General features: G+C 31.6%; 1 protein-coding gene across 1 annotated transcript; it reads right to left on the bottom strand.

Moving 5' to 3' along the window:
• Positions 1 to 12,171: 12,171 nt before the first annotated feature.
• On the bottom strand, positions 12,172 to 14,012 carry LOC107815511 (actin-depolymerizing factor 5-like). The gene is made up of 3 exons (XM_016641099.2): positions 13,854 to 14,012; positions 13,509 to 13,768; positions 12,172 to 12,572 (listed from the first exon to the last, which is right to left on the bottom strand). The coding sequence occupies exons 1-3, from the start codon at positions 13,872 to 13,874 to the stop codon at positions 12,422 to 12,424; spliced, it is 432 nt and encodes a 143-aa protein (XP_016496585.1). The 5' UTR covers positions 13,875 to 14,012; the 3' UTR covers positions 12,172 to 12,421.
• Between the last annotated feature and the right edge of the window lie 4,100 nt (positions 14,013 to 18,112).

Raw genomic sequence — 18,112 nt, 5'->3', positions numbered from 1 at the left:
AATTTTATTAAATCTACACTAATTATTTGAATTAATGAAATATTAAATAAGTAAAGTATTTACAAAAAGATAAAGAGGTGCTTTGGATGATTTCTCTTTTTGTCCTTTTGCTTTATTGATAAGAACAGAGTGTGGACCATATTGGTCTATTAATATGATTGCAATAATTCTACTATAGAACCGCGATTGGCATCCACAAATAAACTTCCATAACTAAATAAATAAATAAATAATTTATCGGAATTAATATGAAATTAACTGTCCACATAGCACCAGCACCACATCTCTAATATAGAAGGTAAAAAATAGGAGTAACATCAATTGTGACCCTCAAATTCTAAATTTTGGACGATTATCCATATTGGCCTCCAATTGTCGGGTCCTAATGAAAATGAAAGATTTAGCATTACATGAATTAAAATTATTACCAAAAAATAGTCCACAACTATTTATGAAACCGTTGTTAGTCGTGTGATTAAAAATAAAACAGAAGTTAGGTTAAAAATACATAGAGCTTTGATGCTGCATGGTCCAGAGATGACACGTGTTTGCTCTAATTGAAGCAAAAAGCATAGAGATTAATTTTAGGGCCCATTAATATATTATGACCCAACCATCCCAGAAAATGACATCCTTGTGAATTAAAAGTCGTTAGTTTGCCGCGATTCACGAGGTCCGCCTGCAGTCATTTGCCAAATTCTACACTGAGGGATATAAAAATAGCACGAGTTTACCCGTTTTCGGATTGTTAATTAAAAAATAATCAGTATTTGCAAAGTTATTGAAAAATAGTGATTATTTTGTTAAAACGCAAAAGGTTTCAGCATAATATGCTGGATTATGGAGTTCATGCGTATAAACTTCTAACATATTATGTTAGAACTCCAGCACAGAAAAAGTTCCAGCATAATATGCGGGATTATGAAGCTCCTTCATATAACTTCTAGCATATTACGATGGAACTCCAGCATATTATAATATTCTAACATATTATGTTGGAAGCTCATATAAAAATAAAACATTCGAACTCCAGCATATTATGCTGAAATATTTCCGAATCTCTAAGAGTATTTTGGTTCAGATTTTATCTTTATATGAAAAATGATTAAATTTCGATTACTTTTGAAGTTGTAGTTATTTTTCAATTATCAATCGTAAATATGAGTATCTCTAATTTTCCCCAGGAATCCCTTTTTTAACCCAAAAAAAAATAAAGATTCAATTACATTGAAAATATAAAAGAAAAAATGGGATGATTTCTACCGACATCATTAGACGATAAGTGTTGCGGTCACTCGGGAGTTTTTTGATTGGAGAAATTAGAAAAAATAATCCCGACATAAAATTATATATAAAATAATGTAATTTTTGATTGAAAGTATTAGATAAAAGAAATTTTTGCATAATAAATTCAGCGTTTGGTTAGTAATATTAAATAATACTCGCTATTTTAGACACTAAAAACATAGTACATAAGATATAATTTATTATAGAAATCTATTTTTACATAATAATTAACTTTATCTCCTATTCCTTTTTTCTTTTCATTTAATGTCAGAGTTGTCCAACTTTTGCTTCGTAGATTAGAGACTTCACTTTCAACCACCAGATTTAGATAAAGCATTGAAGAAAAAAAAAGAACATAATAATCACTAAAAGAGAAAGGAAATATTGAAAATGGAGACACAGAATAAAATGAAAAGACAGAAAAAAGAATAAAGAATCAGAAAAAGAAAAAGGAAGAAAATTAAATATCAAAATATCGCCGAGAACATGTACTCATAATTGACTGACCGGACGATAGATATTCGCTGTCGGCCTTTTATCTCGTGGCGGACATGTTATCATTCAGCCCTTTGTAAAAACAAAACAAACAAACAACGACCCAGTATAATCCCACAAGTGGAGTCTGGGGAGGGTAATATGTACGCAGACGTTACCCCTAGCCCTTTGTAACAAACCCTTGAACTAATTGTTACTTATAGGCCAAGCTTCTCAAGAGAAAAAAGTATTTTTTTTTCAAAATCATTTTTTTTTTAATTTGAAATGTTTGGCCAAACTTATTTAGGAAAAAAATATGCTTTTGGGAAAAAGGAGAAGCAGAAAAAAGTAGTTTCTTTCCAAAGCAGAAGCAGAAGCAGTTTTGGCTTTTCTTCTTACCTAAAATACCCTTAACAAAATATAGTATATACCAAAATAACCCTTAAACCTAATACTTAGGATATTAATTTATAAATATTTCTTCTTATTTTTAGGAAAACTTTCTAATATATAGTGACTTTAGGGGTGAATGCTTTTATATTTGTTGAAGGAATTTTAATATATTTAACTTATATTAAAAGAATTAAGTACTTTTTAATTTTATTTTCATATTTTACTTAAATAAAATGAATTTTTTTTAATTATTGCATGTAATAACACAAATTTTGATATTATTTATTTACTTATAATATTAATTATTAAGTAAATCTATTCATGTCCTTATTCGTAATTTGACACTAAAAAGCACTTTCTAAAAAGCTTGGTCAAATACAAATTATTTTTCAAAAGTTCTTTTCGGACTGATTAGCCAAACACAAACTGCTTATCTCCAAAAGTACTTCTCAAAATAAGCTGATTTCTCCAGCTTGGCCAAACAGGCTATTAGTTAATGCATAAGTATTTATACTCTGCGAATTTTGATTAATTGGGGCTCTGAAATAGATATAGCCATCGTAGGAAACTCTAAAAATAGTAACTTTTTTTTTTCTCTCACAAATCTTTCTTTAAAAAATTACAAATATTTACAAATAAAACTTTCCAAACTTTCTCTCTAAAACTGTTTAAGTTAAAATATGTTCAGTCAATAAATATGTCATGATTCAGTTGTTTATGTTTACTTTTAAGGTGAGTTAGATGACTATAGGCTAAACTACGAATTCTCCTTCCAACTCAAAACTGGCCTTTTTCTTGTGCTATTTTTTAATTTGTTTAATCACCAAACCAAGAAGGATTTTCTTTTCCTTATAAAGAGAAAAAATATGTGAAAGCATTGAGAGAAATATACATAACAATCCAAGTAAAACATGTTTTTTCTGTATAACCCAAAATGATGCAAATTAAAATGTACTTAGGTAGTTCAAACTGACCTAAGGTTTTGAATGAACTAATCCTAATTTTGCTCAAGTTGACCAATTAAAGCACATCTTCATAGTTTAATCCATTCAAGTTAGTCGGAGCAAAGTTTTGAGGCTACATAGAGGTTAAAGGAAAAATGACACTGAATAGCCACTCCAAAAATAATAGTTGAAAAACTGTATAATTTTTGTATATTTTTTGTATATATATAGACTCTGTATGTTAAATACAAAAAATTATACAAATTTGATACATCATTTCGACTACCAAACATAAATAGTTTCTAGCGTAGGCTAAAAGTGATAATATCCGAAGTTAGACCTGCATGTAGGCCCAGTTTGATAAGTTAACTGATGGGCTTTTCAAGAGCAGCAGATTCTGAAACTGGTTTTGAGGCCTAAAGTCTAAACGAGAGAGAAATGGTAAGGACTGTTATGGGCTGGGCCTATAGTAGACACTACATTGCCTTGTTTTGATCTCCTGTGGATAAAACAAGATGGCCATATGCCATAGCCAAATTTTGGACATTATTTGATTGAAAGTTGAAAGAAATACTTATTTGAAATTCAAGTTTAAAGATTGTATTTGGAAGCTGAGATTGTATTTGAAAATAAATTAATTGAGGTTTTGTGAGTATTATAACCACTCTTTCATTGGAAATAATTCCCAAATGAGTTATCCAACTTTAAATTCATTATGTCAAGTTAAAAGTTAAAATGATGGACAAATATTCGTGGCCCAACTTCAACTTGCAAATAATGACTTCACTATGGTTATTTGCATCTATACCCGTTTTTTGGGTCACGTTTTAACTTATGTCCGTTTTGCAAAAAAAATTACAAGCGTACCCACCTTTTCGCGTAACTTCAGTATACGGGGCTGAAGTAGCAAAGGCAATCACACAAACTTCAGCATAGTAGCTGAAGTTTTGTTCTCTATTTGCTGAAGTTTTTGTTTGTAATTGCTGAACTTAAGCATAGTAGCTGAAGTTTTGTTCTCTATTTACTGAAATTTTTGTTTGTAATTTCACTAAATAAGTTGAAGTTTTTTTGTCGTGGATTCATTACTTTTGTCATTAAGCTTTTTCAAAACTTCAGCAGAAGATGCTGAAGTTATTTAGTTCATTAATAAAAATTTCAGCACTAAATAAGCTGAAGTTTTTTTGTACTGGATAAGTTTTTTCAAAAACTTCAGCAGAAGATGCTGAAGTTATTTAGTTCATTTTGTAAAAACTTCAGCACTAAATAAGCTGAAGTTTTTTTGTCCTGGATTCATTAGTTTTGTCATAAAGCTTTTTTAAAATCTTCAACAGAAGATGATGAAGTTATTTAGTTCATTAGTAAAAACTTCAGCACTATATAAGCTGAAGTTTTTGAAAAAGCTTTCTAACATACTAGATAAATAATCAGATTGCCAACAGTATCTAAATCATAAATTTTGGAAACAATAAACGTGAAAAGAATAGAATTATCATGAAAAGAATCACTAAGTGTGACCTTAAACTTTCCGTACGTGAAAATAGTCACAAATTATTGTCTACTAACTTACGTAATTATTTATAATTTATTTTTAAATAATCTGATAAACATACTTATGGCAATCATCCCATGAACTGAAGTTTCATAGTAGCACCAACATCAGCAGAGGAAAGAAGAAGAAGAAGAAAACGAAGGAGGAGAAAGAGGAAGAGAAAGGGGGCTGAAGTTGTTTAAAAAGTGGGTACAAGTTAAAACTTTTTTAAAAAATGGGTATAGGTTAAATGGTTGGGCGTCCCGTGCAATTTTTACCTTCACTATGGGGCTAAACGGGTCCATAGTGCTGCCAGTTACTAGTATGAAGAAGTAAACATAGCACAGGCTCGCTAGTTTTCGGACTGGTTATTGAAAAATAGCCAACGTTTGCAAAATCATTGAAAAATAGCTACTATTTTGCTGCAACACGGAAAGTTCCAGCATAATATACTAGAGATTAGAACACCTGTGTATGAACTTCCAGCATATTATGATGGACTAGTATAATATACTGGAACTCTAGTATATTATACTAGATGTGCAATATATTATACTGGAACTCAAGTATATTATGGTGGAATATTTTCCGGATTTTAAACAGTGTTTTGTTCAAATTTATCTTTACATGAAAAGTGGCTAAATTTCTATTACTTTCGAAGTTGTGACTATTTTTTAATTACCACTTGTAAATCTGACTATTTTTGAATTTCACGCTATGAAAAATATAATGTAGTACCAATTCAACTAATCGCTACAGCAGCAACAACAACAACAACATTAACAAATGCATTAAATCGAAATTAGTTAGTTTCAACTAAATGTATCCTCTATATTTTTTTCATTCGGTTCATTTTCTTCAAAACTCAATAATTTATTCTTTCTAAAATAATTAAAAATTCTCTAAAACTAGAGATTCTCTAAATATTACCCTTATTTTTTAAACCATTTTACAATATTTTTGCGAAATTCAACCACTCGCTACATTAAGAAAATTATTATGTGAAAAAAAAGAAAGAAATATGTGCATCATATCCAATGTGCAAGATATAACAATTTGAGCCGTAATGCACAAATTCTGAGTATCACACTGTTGCCCACTTTTCTTACTCAAAAATTAGATAAATGGGGGCAAAAATGTTAGCATTTGAATGTAGTTAATTACCACTGCTGCTAGCATAATTTGTAGGTTTATGATTTAATTAGTCATTTTCTTTAATGTCATATTTTTTTTTTAATAAGTAATCGTTTTTACACTTGGTCTAGGACTGATTAGCAAGGTCGATGGTTGCACAAGGGCACATGATGTTCAAAATGTACCAGTTTCTAATTGATGGAGTTAGTTCAGCAGTCAGTTTAAAACAATCATTTTGTAATTTGTACAATGTCGTGAAATATAATCATATGAGTATCGTATTATTATAAGCAGATGAAATTGCTGATTACATACTTGTAGTATTACATAAAGATATTTCTATTCAAAAAACAAAAAAACAAATGCATGGACCCAATAATAAGTCCCTAATAATTGAGGAACCGGTAAGCTGCATGCTTCTGGTAAATAAGCATATGATTAAATAATTTTTAGCAAATTAGATTCAGTTAAACCAAAATAAGCAACCGGATTTTACACTATCAGATTACCCAAAAAATATTTATATTATGCTTCCTTAAAAATAATACGAACTACCCGTTACCGTAAATAAAAGTGATATGATGGTAGCAAATTCCCAAGTATGTAACTTAAACTCAGTTTTATTTTCTTCTCCCTAATGATTATCAATCAAAAGACTAGAAAATGAAATGTGGATAGCCAATTTTAGCGCGTTTACATTACAGGTAAGACATGTCATAATCAGAGGCGAACCTAGGATGTTAAGGTCGAGGATGCACTTTTGGATTCAACTAAATCTGTTTTGTATAAAGAGTGCACAACTACTAATATATTACTATTTTCTAAGGATATATACATGTATACATGGAATTTTTGTCGAACTTTACGGGTGCCAGCGACCCCTCTTGTTATAGTATAGGTCCGCTTCTGGTCATAATAGGATTCAGATCTGATTGATCCGTCAAATTATTGATGCTAAAAATGTTTGTAATAATAAGTTGATTCTCATATTTAATTTGAGGATTTACGCTAAAAGTAATAAATAAGGCTATAAAATTATGATATGACTGTAACAAGAAGCTACTTGAGAATTTATCTTGAATTGAGCATATTTGACCTAACTACGCTACACGCACATGTTTGACCCGAATAAAGACAAGTTGACAAGGAGGATCATGTCGTTAATAACTCAACGATCAATAAAATAATTAAATCTTAAAAATTAACAAACTTCAGCAATGATAAATAAATATATATATATATATATATATATATATATATATATATATATATAACTTTTTTCTTTTTATAAAAGTTGTTTTGATAAAGTTATCCAATATATACGAAGGGAGAAATAACACGAATCCAATAAAACAATCGAAATAGTACAAGCTGGCCATACACTACCATTAAAAAAAGTTTTCTTGAATCCATTTGACCCGCATAATTTGATCATATCCTTAAGTTTACTTGAATCCATTTGACCCGCATAATCTTGAGGCTTGATCATTTTAACACACTATTTGAACGCAAAAGTTTTTTCATTTTTTAATTATGCTTCTTATTATATTGGGAGATCAAGTAAGTGTAAAAATTAAAACGGGACAATAAAAAGATTTTTTTTTTACTTTAAATCAAAGACATAGAGAAAAAAAATCAAAAATTTGTTTTGTCGTGTATTTTATATTAGTCTAATAAATTAAATATCTATCTAGTAAATAATCCGTTATTATTTAATTTTTGTTATAAATAAAATTTTATCTATGGTGAATGTCTATATTTTAGAGAGATTTTAGAGATTATTACTTGGTGACTAAGTCACTTTTCCCCTATAAATAGAGAGGTCATATTCCATTGTAAATCATCCCAAAATCAATAAGAATTCTCTCTCCCTACGTTTCTGTGCAATACTCTTTTCTTCTTTTATTGTTTCATAACACGTTATCAACACGGGACTCTAATCAATTGAGTAGAAGCTTTGGGATTGAGCATAATGATTGTCAATTGTTCCATGAACTTCCTTCATGAATAAATTCTGGATTTAAGGTATGTATTTTACCTTATTTTTCTCTTTTATTCTATAATTTGATTTTAAATACAAGCAAAGACAATAAATTTTGCTTATAACTCTAATGGAGTTAGTAAGAAATTATAACCACTCAAAAATTTTCATGCATTACCATGATCAAATTCATGTATGATTGTGGGCACAAGAAGTGCAAACCCGTCCCATTGAATTTGCTTCATTCTTATTCCCTTAAGAGAATGTGGTAGTAATATGTAATAAGTCTGAAAGAAGACAAAATTATTACTGTGAAAGTATCAATAGATATGGACATAGCAATAAACGAAATTATAATCGTCATCATTGTGATAATGAGAATAATAATAATTCTCAAACTAATCTTTCACTTTGTGAAAGTAATATTTATCATCGATTTGTCATGAGATTTTGTAAAGCACATATAGATGATTATGGTCCATTCATGATGTGAATGTGACAACATATAATTTATGAATACATATTCATTCTTGGAAGAATATGAATGTGCTACTGATAGTGAATATGTCACACTCACCCCTAGAAAGAGGTTTGAGATGAAATAAGAAAATAATTTCATTATTATGGCATGAATAGTCATTGATCACGTACCTATTGTGATTATGCCAAAATATTTTGGTAATATGATTATTAAAGAATAACATTAATGCAAGAAACATATCTTGCATATAATTTTGACCATAACCACAATGGTATAACTTTCTCTTTAAAAGAGATATTCACCCTATGGATGTTGATGAATATGTGATAGTATCAAATTAATTGATAGCTCTGAAAGACCCAATTATTATTATTTTGGAGGAATGAAATTGATTATCAATAAGATATTGTGATATAGTAAGTATCAAAGAAACTTAATTGAGTTTCTAAAGTATTCACGAAAGCAGTTGGTCATACTGAGACTATAAATAAAGGAAAGATTTAATATATTCTATTACTACAACTTGTAGCGGGGTAATATGCATGTAAAAAGCTACCCGCTTTATTCTCCAATTTGTACTACACAAACTAAAGAATGCCACAATAAAATAGAAGTTAAAGATCCATATCATTATAAACTTGGAGTTTATTGATAATTGCACATGGCATGGTGTAATATGAAGTTTATCAATATTGATAATTTATTCAGTTGGCATACTTGGTTTAGCCATATCAATTTAAGTATGATGTGCAAAAATAATAGATAATTCATACGGGTAAATATTAAAGAACTAAAAAATTATTTACCAATTCTCTTATATTACTTGTTTTCATTAATTAATATACCAACTAAAATTGGGATTGAATTCCATGAATGCTGGAAATATCGCAGGTGAAAATGAGCACATTCACCTTCCATGTATACCACATAAGATGCATCTATGATATTGTTACATGTGGGATTATTATTAACCTGCAACCTAGTGTTTGCGAGGTAATTGCTCAATAATTTAATTTAGAGCATAATTTTTAGTATTTTTTATTCAAGAAAGTTTATCTGGATAAGTTGGTTTACATCAAAGTTGGTTTAGCAAAATAATTATTGAGTGCCTCCACTTAATAGCTAAACTATTACTTATAAGAACAAAGTTATCTATATCGGTTTAATATACGTTATATACGAAAGTATATTATATTCTCCTTTCACAAGTGATTTCAGGGTCAGGAACCATATAATTTCATCTCATTATTATTGATGTGCGGTGTATATTTTGATTAACACCATAACACACAAAGATGAGCTTTCAAAGTTGAGGAAGCAAGTTAGTTTTTCTAACATGAGGGGGGAGACAAGATAAACAGTTGAGAAAAAGTTACGTGAAATGAATTATCGTGTGTACATCTAGATCCTCGAATAAGATAATATGAACTTGAAGTTCATAAAAGATAATTCATTTGCAATATATTGCAAAGCATGCCAGACGCATTTGCTGACCCAAAGAAAGTAACTATATTCTCATTGCAAATGCTCCTATTAGAATAAGTCCTAGAAGGATAAAGTCTATGGTATGCTTAAAGCATATAGACAAATCGGTTTCAAATAAACTTCTTAATAAAGAAGATGAGGAAATGATCAAAATAATCATAATAAAGAGGCAAATGATCTAGAAGATCACATGACATAACACTTCATAAAATCTCAGGAGAGATTTAGGTACCTGAATATATAAATAAAAAAATCTCTATGTTATGTCTATATGAAAAATAAGGAGTCTGGAACTGTATATATATATATATATATATATATATATATATATATATATATATAAAATATTCATCGATTACATCTATGATAACGCTAAATATTTATGAGGATCTTAAGTTTGAAGAAATAATTCAAGTAGAATTGGTTTCATATGAAATACATGTAGTTTTGGACCTGCAGTTCAAATACTTGAAAGTATAAAGTCAATAGTATGTGCAATCAGTTTTCGATATCTTATTTGTCTAGCATGACATGAAAACTTGATATGCATCTAATTAAAGTCTATTATATAACTTATATGACTTAACTTATATGACAATCCTTGAAGGTATACAATTTTTGGTCATGAAGTACCACATTCTAAGTGCTATTTGTGCACATATGTATCTTGCTATAATTAAAAGCATGGTAATGTGATAGCGAGAATACCTCTGCTATTTCACGACATTATATGAAGAGATTACATATATACAAGAATGGTGATTTCAAGGTGCAACATATTAATTCAAGTGATAATATGACTGATTTGTTCACCAAATCTCTACTGATGTCAACCTTCAAGAAACTAGTATACAAGATTGGGATGCGAAGCTCAAGGATGTAAATTGATGCTCTCATCAGGGGGAGTTAATGCGCGTTGCACTCTTTTTCCCTTACAAGGTTTTGTCCCACTAGGTTTTCAACGAGACAACTAAAAAGCGTATTGTTAGATAAGTGCACTCTTTTTCTTTCTCTAGAATTTTTTTCCCACTGGGTATTATTTTAGTTAAGATTTTAACGAGGCACCTTATCTGTTGAATAGACATTCAAGGGAGAGTGTTATAAATAAAATTTTATCTATGGTGAATGTCTATATTTAGAGAGATTCTAGGGATTATTACTTGGCGGCTAAGTCACTTTTTCCCTATAAATAGAGGAGTCCTATTCCATTGTAAATCATCCCAAAATCAATAAGAATTCTATTTTCCTACGTTTCTGCAATACTCTTTTCTTCTTTTATTGTTTCATAATAATTCTCACATTATAATCATTGTATAAGCTGTTCACAAGCTACACAACACCTTAATATCAAAAGGTAAATGTAATTCCCAAAGTGGGATCGCCTTTGTTAGGAAGCATTTTATCCCCAAATATGAGGTTTTTCGGTATGAATCCGAATTTAATCGAGTCTAATATAGATACCGGATGCCGGGTAATTAAAAATAAAATAAAATGTAATTCCCAAAGAAGAGCACTTGCCGCCAGGGCAGTAGGTGCCAGCCAAAGATGAATGAAAGGAAGATCTGCTTGTCTCCTCATTGGATCCGTTTGGTAAACATCTATTCCACTTTATTCTACACTGCTCTAAAAGACTGGTTCACACACACACACACACAAAAAAAAAAAAAAAACTTTTTATAAAAGAAAAAATTGGCTACAAAATTACCCAATTCATCAACCTGATCTAATAACACAAGAAAAAGGTAAAGATTAATTGAAAGTTATTCATCAACCTGATCTAATAACACAAGAAAAAGGTAAAGATTAATTGAAAGTTTCGGATATGAGCCACGAGTATGGAGTCATGCTTATTTTGAAAGTGCTTTATTTTTTTACTAAAGACTTTTAGGTGCGAATTTAAATTTAACCCGACCTTAACACAAGAATTAAATACCATGTAAACACCAAAAAAGAAAGGGTAAAATTCAAAAATAACCTGTGTTACAAGTGGTAATTGAAAAATAGCGACAGTTTTAAAAGTAATCGAAATTTAGCCACATTTTATGTAAATATAAATCTGAACGAAAATACTGTTCAAAATCCGGAAAATATTCCAACATAATATACTGGAGTTCGAATTTTTTACATGTGAACTTTCAACATAATATACTGGAGTTCCAGCATAATATGCTGGAAGTTCATATACAAGTGCATCAATCTCCAGTATATTATGCTGGAACTCCAGTATTGCAGCAAAATAGTGACTATTTTTCAATAATTTTACAAACACCGACTATTTTTTAATTATCAATCAAAAAACTGATTAGCCCGTACTATTTTTACAAAAAAAAAGATAAAGGTAAATTAATACTTTAATAAAGTCTTGATTGCTTTACCTTTATCTTACAAAAAAGTACCTAAAGAAATTGAAGTGATCTTAATCTCCACGTATGAACAAGAGATAAAGTTACACAAAACTCATTAATAGTAGAAACACTTGTAGTTAAATTAGTAGAAAAGGACATGATAGTTATCACAAATTAGAAGGTTTAGATCAACCTTGCTTTTAGATCTTACAAAAAAGGTCACAATAGTACCACTAAGAAAGAAAGAAAGAAAGCATCTTTGCCCTCTAAGTGGAGTCATTATTATATTAAAAAAACAAAACAAAGTTTGAAAAAGATGGCCAAAATAACAGTGCATTAATTTGGTTGCTAATAAAAAAATGGGACATCTCATTTGGCTCTGTCCTTGATCAAATCAATTCCCATCTCAGTTGGATCAGTTGCTTGAAGTTCATAGCTAATTCCATCTAGCACTCTTCTCAGTCCAGCTTTTGAAGTTGCATACAATATTTTTGCTCTGATTCTTGATTCTGTTGGTGACCTATTGAGTCAAAAAAATTCCCAAAAATTTCAATAAATGTATCAAAATATGACAGTCGAGAGGGATTAACTTAGCAATATATCATGATCTGAAAATTTTTGAGCGAGTGGAGCATATAACAACAACCCAGTAAAATCTCACAAGTGAAGTCTGGGAAGGATAAAATGTACGCAGACCTTATCCCTATCCGGAGGGAGAAAGAGGCTGTTTCCAAAAGAAACTCGACTCTAAGAAGGAGCAAGTGAAAAATAAAGGTGGCAAAATCAACCTATTTTTCAACCTCCAACTCGTCCAAGGTTAAAAAATTGAGTTATAATCGATTTGTTCACTTGATCCGACGAGTTGAACCAAGAATGATTAATCAAATTATTAGGTCAAAACGAGTCAAAATACTGTAATGCAACTTAACTCCAACCATCCAAGATCAAATATAGAAATTAAATGGGAAATTATATAAATTTGGAATATCAACCTAAGAATAATACATTAACATTCACTATTTTTTTTCTCTCAAGAAACAAAATAAGAAGAAGAGATGAGGTGACGTCAAGCTAATTAGGTAGGTAGAATTATGACATGTTATTTGACTCAGGGGAATCTTTAGAATTCTCGCTGCTTAACTTTCAATTCTCTTCCGACTATCAAATGAAATGTGAATAACTCATCCTTCTCTCTTTAAAAAGAAAAGGCGTTTTCGGTTCGATTGGTGCTTGAAACAATTTTGTTTCTCGATATTACTATATCTCTAATCAATAATTTTAAATCATGAGGAACTACTGAACTCAATCAACCTTTGACAAATTGTGTCATAATTTAACTCGTTTTGATCCGTCTAAATTTGATCCAACGCGTTCATTTACCACCTCTAATGAGAATAAAAAAGAAAATATGAAGAGAATATCGATCAAAAAAGTGGAAGTAAGAAGAGCAACAAACCAGGCAATGAAGAAGATCTTGCTCTTTCGACAATTATCAACAGTAACAAAATCAAAATCAAAAACAGCATATCGACAATCATCTTTAGGTAGAGCAGCAGCAAAATCTTCATAATTTTCACCAGGTCCACCAACTTTATCAACTGTGACCAATCTTGATTTCTCATCAATTTTATAAACTATATACCTATGAACCTTTTTCCATTTCATTTCCATGTACGAGTTTTTGCATTCATCAGTCACCCACATGCCTGTAGTCGCCTGTTTAATTAGTCACATCACAAAAACAACAGTCAGTAAACGAAAATTCAGAATTTAGAGTCAGTGAATTCAGATAAATATTTACCATCTTAAATGCCATAGCCATGATGTAGGATGCAAGTAAAAGAGAGCAAATTAATTTGATATTTTGTTTTCTTGTTGGCTAAGTAAGTGAGGATGGTGGAAAATATGAATTGAGAGAGAATGGTTCAGGAGTGAAGGGTATTTAAATAGGATGTGGTTATTGAAATGCCATTAAATTATGGGTAATATTACGAGTTTATCTATACTAGATCTAAGAAATTTATGATTGAATGACTAAATTGACCTCCATTGGGATTTCTGCTTAGCCTTGGAAGCTGTTGCCTAACTATAAGAGTTATATTGGAAAATGGATTATTTTTCTAAGAATGTTCTGTGCATGTAGATCCTTACTTTAACCTATAATAATTGATTATAAGAATGATCAATGGGCTCAAAAATTTTACTGGAGACATAGTAGTTAAGCGTTTATCATCATTCTCACAGTAAAACTGGTTACTGAATACTAGTATAAACATTACCCCTCTGGTCCACTTTTTTTAAATTTTGATTCACAATAAAAAATCATGAAAGAATTAACTTTTTTTTCTTTCAAAGTTGTCATTGGAGTAAAGAGCCTAGGAGTATATTTGTTGTATTTTCAATGAACAAATTAAGGTTAATATGGTCAATTAAATTGTTAAGTAATGCTAAAAGGTGAATTCCTTGATAGGTGTGAAAACAACCAAACATCACTTAAAGTAGACCGGAAAGAGTATTATATTTAATGATAGTATTCGAATCAGCTTGCGTGCATCTCGATATTTTACTATGTCCTTTAGCGTCTCTTCTTTAGCCTAATCGCTAAATAACTTTACCACTAGAATTTAAGCAGGTGAAAGAAATCACCTAAAAATTCCATTGGTTACTACACATCAGAGAATTTTTTGAAATAGTGGAGAATCCTTTAAGAAAGCATAATACATGTAGAACATTAATATAGCCGATTCAAATTTATTAGGTCTAAACGTAGTTAATTGATGCTACAATCCTTTTTAGTCAAAAAAATCTCATTCTTAAATTTGAATTAACTAGGGATGGAAAGACATGTGACCAGGAGGTCACGAGTTCGAGCAGTGGAAACAGTCTCTTGCAGAAATGCAGGATAAGACTGCGTATGATAGACCCTTGTGGTCTGGTACTTCCTCGAACCCCTCACATAGCGGAAGTTTAGTGCACCGTGCTATCCTTATTATTTTGCCCCGGATGGAAAGACAAACTTTTTTGGCATGCCTATATATAAAGCTTTAATCAGGGAAATATCCTTCATTTTAGCTGCAAAATTGGAATATAAGTGGTCCATTTTTAGGGTTGCACAAGCACATCTCGTCTCTCTTTTTTTTCTTTGAGTTCCTCAAAAGTCTTGGCGTGAAAGCAAAGGTGGAAAAAAGGATGGGTCTCACCCTCTTATCCAATTCTACAAGTAAAAAATTTCTTTCTTTGAAGATCCCAAAAAGATAATAAAATAAAATAAAATAAATGATGAAGGAATATAAAATTCCATTTTTTGCCTTATTTCAGCTCATTGGTTCAAGAAATGCATCATATCTAACCCTTTCAATAGGTTCATTTGCCAATTGGAAACAATGAATGAGTATAAATTTCAAGGATTGTAAATCCCTATGGTTGAGTTTACCCACAAATTTGTCTAGGAATGCAGTAGAAAATCTGATTATTTAATGTTTTTGTCATCAAATAATGCTGCAAACCACTGTATGTATCAAGTACATGAATATAAATACCATGAATTGCAACAAGATATGCTAAGAAAAGAAAGAATCAAAGAAATATTAGAGAATTACAAACACTAAAATCTGAGAGAGCCCATCAGAGCAAGTAAAGATTTGGATGTGGATGAGGAGACATGTCATATTTCAACTTGGCCCTCTTTCTTTGTGAACCTAAAATTCTATCAGCCCACAATTGTATCATGTGCTTTGACTATACTTCTCTTTCCAATTTTTTACGCATTTGGATATCCGAATATATAGAGCTCGAACCAGACACCTCTAGTTATTCATCCGACCACATTCCTTGGTGATTCTATTTTTTATTGGATTAACCAGGTAACTATGTTGCCTGCGGGATAAATAGGCGCTTACGACCTAATTATTAGCACATGTAAAGAGAAAATAGTTGTCATTTCTTCAGCTTACCGAGGACATGATCCACGATAGGAAGGTGTGAATGTTGAGGATTAGGGTTGAAGGTTGACAGGTAGTCGTGCGTTAGGAGTAGGCTTACCAGTAGAACTAATACTATTCTTGTATTTTCGTTCTTTATTATTACACGTTTTGTCATTCGCTTCCATTGTCCTATTACATTGTTGTTACTATTGTTGTTGCTTCATTTTCACTGTTATTTGAGCCGAGGGTCTATCGAAAATAACTTCTTTACCTTTATAAAGTAGGGGTAATACCTGCATACACACTACCCACCCCAAACCCCACTTATGAGATTACACTGGGCTTGTTGTTGTTATTGTTGTAAATAGAAAATAGTTGCTCTTGTATGACAAGATACTTTAACACCTCTAACCTCTTAGAAATGAAACTTTCTTTTCGAATTTCTTGGTTGTAAAGTGACAAAGAGGATTGTGGTTATAGATGGAAAATAAACTACTATTCTGGATCTTCTTAATGGATGTACTCAAGTGGTAGAGCATAATTTTCCCTTACTGTAGATGGAGGCCATTCTTTGTTTGGTGGCTGAAAAAAAAGACAGTATGGTACACTAAGCTCCCGTTATGCGCGGAGTTCAAGGAAGGATCTCGGTATACTAAGCTCCTGTTATGCGCGAAATTCAGGGAAAGGTCGGACCACAAGGGTCTATCGTACGCAGCCTTATCCTGCAAAAATGCAGGAGGCTGTTAAAAAGGGCAGCCCGGTGCACTAAGCTCCAGCTATGCGCGGGGTCTGGGTGGCTGAATTTTTGGTAATTGGAAAAACTTGATACCACATATATGATCGAATGATATATCCAACCTGCAGTGTTACCCCTATGGCCTTTTCTTCTTTGTAGTTTTGGCTGTGATGCCAATTCTCTGGAAACTTAGTTTCTATGTCCTTATCCTTTGGGGATCATACAATGACTATGTGACAAAACTTTGTAGCCCAAATAGTTTCCAGCATAGGATGCTGAAACAACTGTCCGCATCATATTTCACAGATCATAAAGAGGATGTCCAAATCTGCAGAAGTCATTACCTCATGGACCAAATGTCATGGTTCACCAGAAGTTCTAATTGTTCCTAGCAGATGTAATTTAGCGGCCACAATATGTCCTGTCTCCGTATAAGAGAGGCACCAGAGAAGGTTCTTTGACAACAACAACTAACGTCACAGTCCCAAACAAGTTCGGAAAAAGGTTCTTTGGCAAATTAAATAGTAAGTGATTCAGTTCTCGTGAGCCCTCAAAACTACTTATTTCTCCCTATAGGCTTTGGTTCAGTGATAAGAACATGACGCGTAATGTATGAGTTAGAAGCACGTAATGATGCAAACCTACCGAGGTGGTCAAGTGGTAAGAACATGACATGTGATATCTGAGCTAGGCACATGTCCTGATGCGAACCTGGCAAGGACTAAAAGTTTGATATTTAAGTTGAAAAGATAGGGCGTTACACTCATCCACCTAGTTTCGAACCATGAGTCCATTGGCCCTAAAACATTTCTCAATTATCCAAATAAATGAATGATAGTACTTACTTCCTAATAATGAATGAGTACTAACAAACAAACATATCAAGCTTCCTATTTCCTTATCCTTTGGGGGTTATACAATGACAATCTGACAATTTTGTAGCCTAAAGATTTTCCAGCATAGGATGCTGAAACAATTGTCAGCATCATATATCACTGATCATAAAGAGGATGTCCAAATCAGCAAAGTCATTACCCATGGACCAAATGTCATGGTACACCACAAGTTCTAATTGTTGCTAGCAGATGTAATTTAGCAGACACAAGCTATCCTTTGTCTATTTACAAGAGAAGCACCAGAGAAGGTTCTTTGGCAACAACAACCACGCCTCAGTGCCAAACACATCGGGAGAAGGTTCTTTCGCAAATTAAAACTAAATAGACAATAACTGATTCTGTTCTGTGAGTGAGCAATGCATCATTTTGACACATGTCACAAGTTCAAAATCCATCAGGGGATGAAATCCGAGTATTTAAGTGGAGTACAGATGGACCAAGCCATTATCCATCGAACCATGCACCAATTGACCCTCGAAGATTTCTAAGCTATCCCAAAGAAATA

The sequence above is a fragment of the Nicotiana tabacum genome, chromosome 7, assembly GCF_000715075.1.
Source record: "Nicotiana tabacum cultivar K326 chromosome 7, ASM71507v2, whole genome shotgun sequence".
In the NCBI taxonomy this organism is placed as follows: Eukaryota; Viridiplantae; Streptophyta; class Magnoliopsida; order Solanales; family Solanaceae; genus Nicotiana; species Nicotiana tabacum.
This window is presented reverse-complemented; position numbering and strand designations above follow the sequence as displayed.

Bases quoted from the DNA above. Each gene is read 5' to 3' on its own strand.
- LOC107815511 (XM_016641099.2), bottom strand. From the start codon at position 13,874: ATGGCTATGGCATTTAAGATG. The intron at 13,769-13,853 runs GTAAATATTTAT...CTAATTAAACAG, and splicing joins TGGCTATGGCATTTAAGATG to GCGACTACAGGCATGTGGGT. The intron at 12,573-13,508 runs GTTTGTTGCTCT...TTGACTCAATAG, and splicing joins AAGATCTTCTTCATTGCCTG to GTCACCAACAGAATCAAGAA.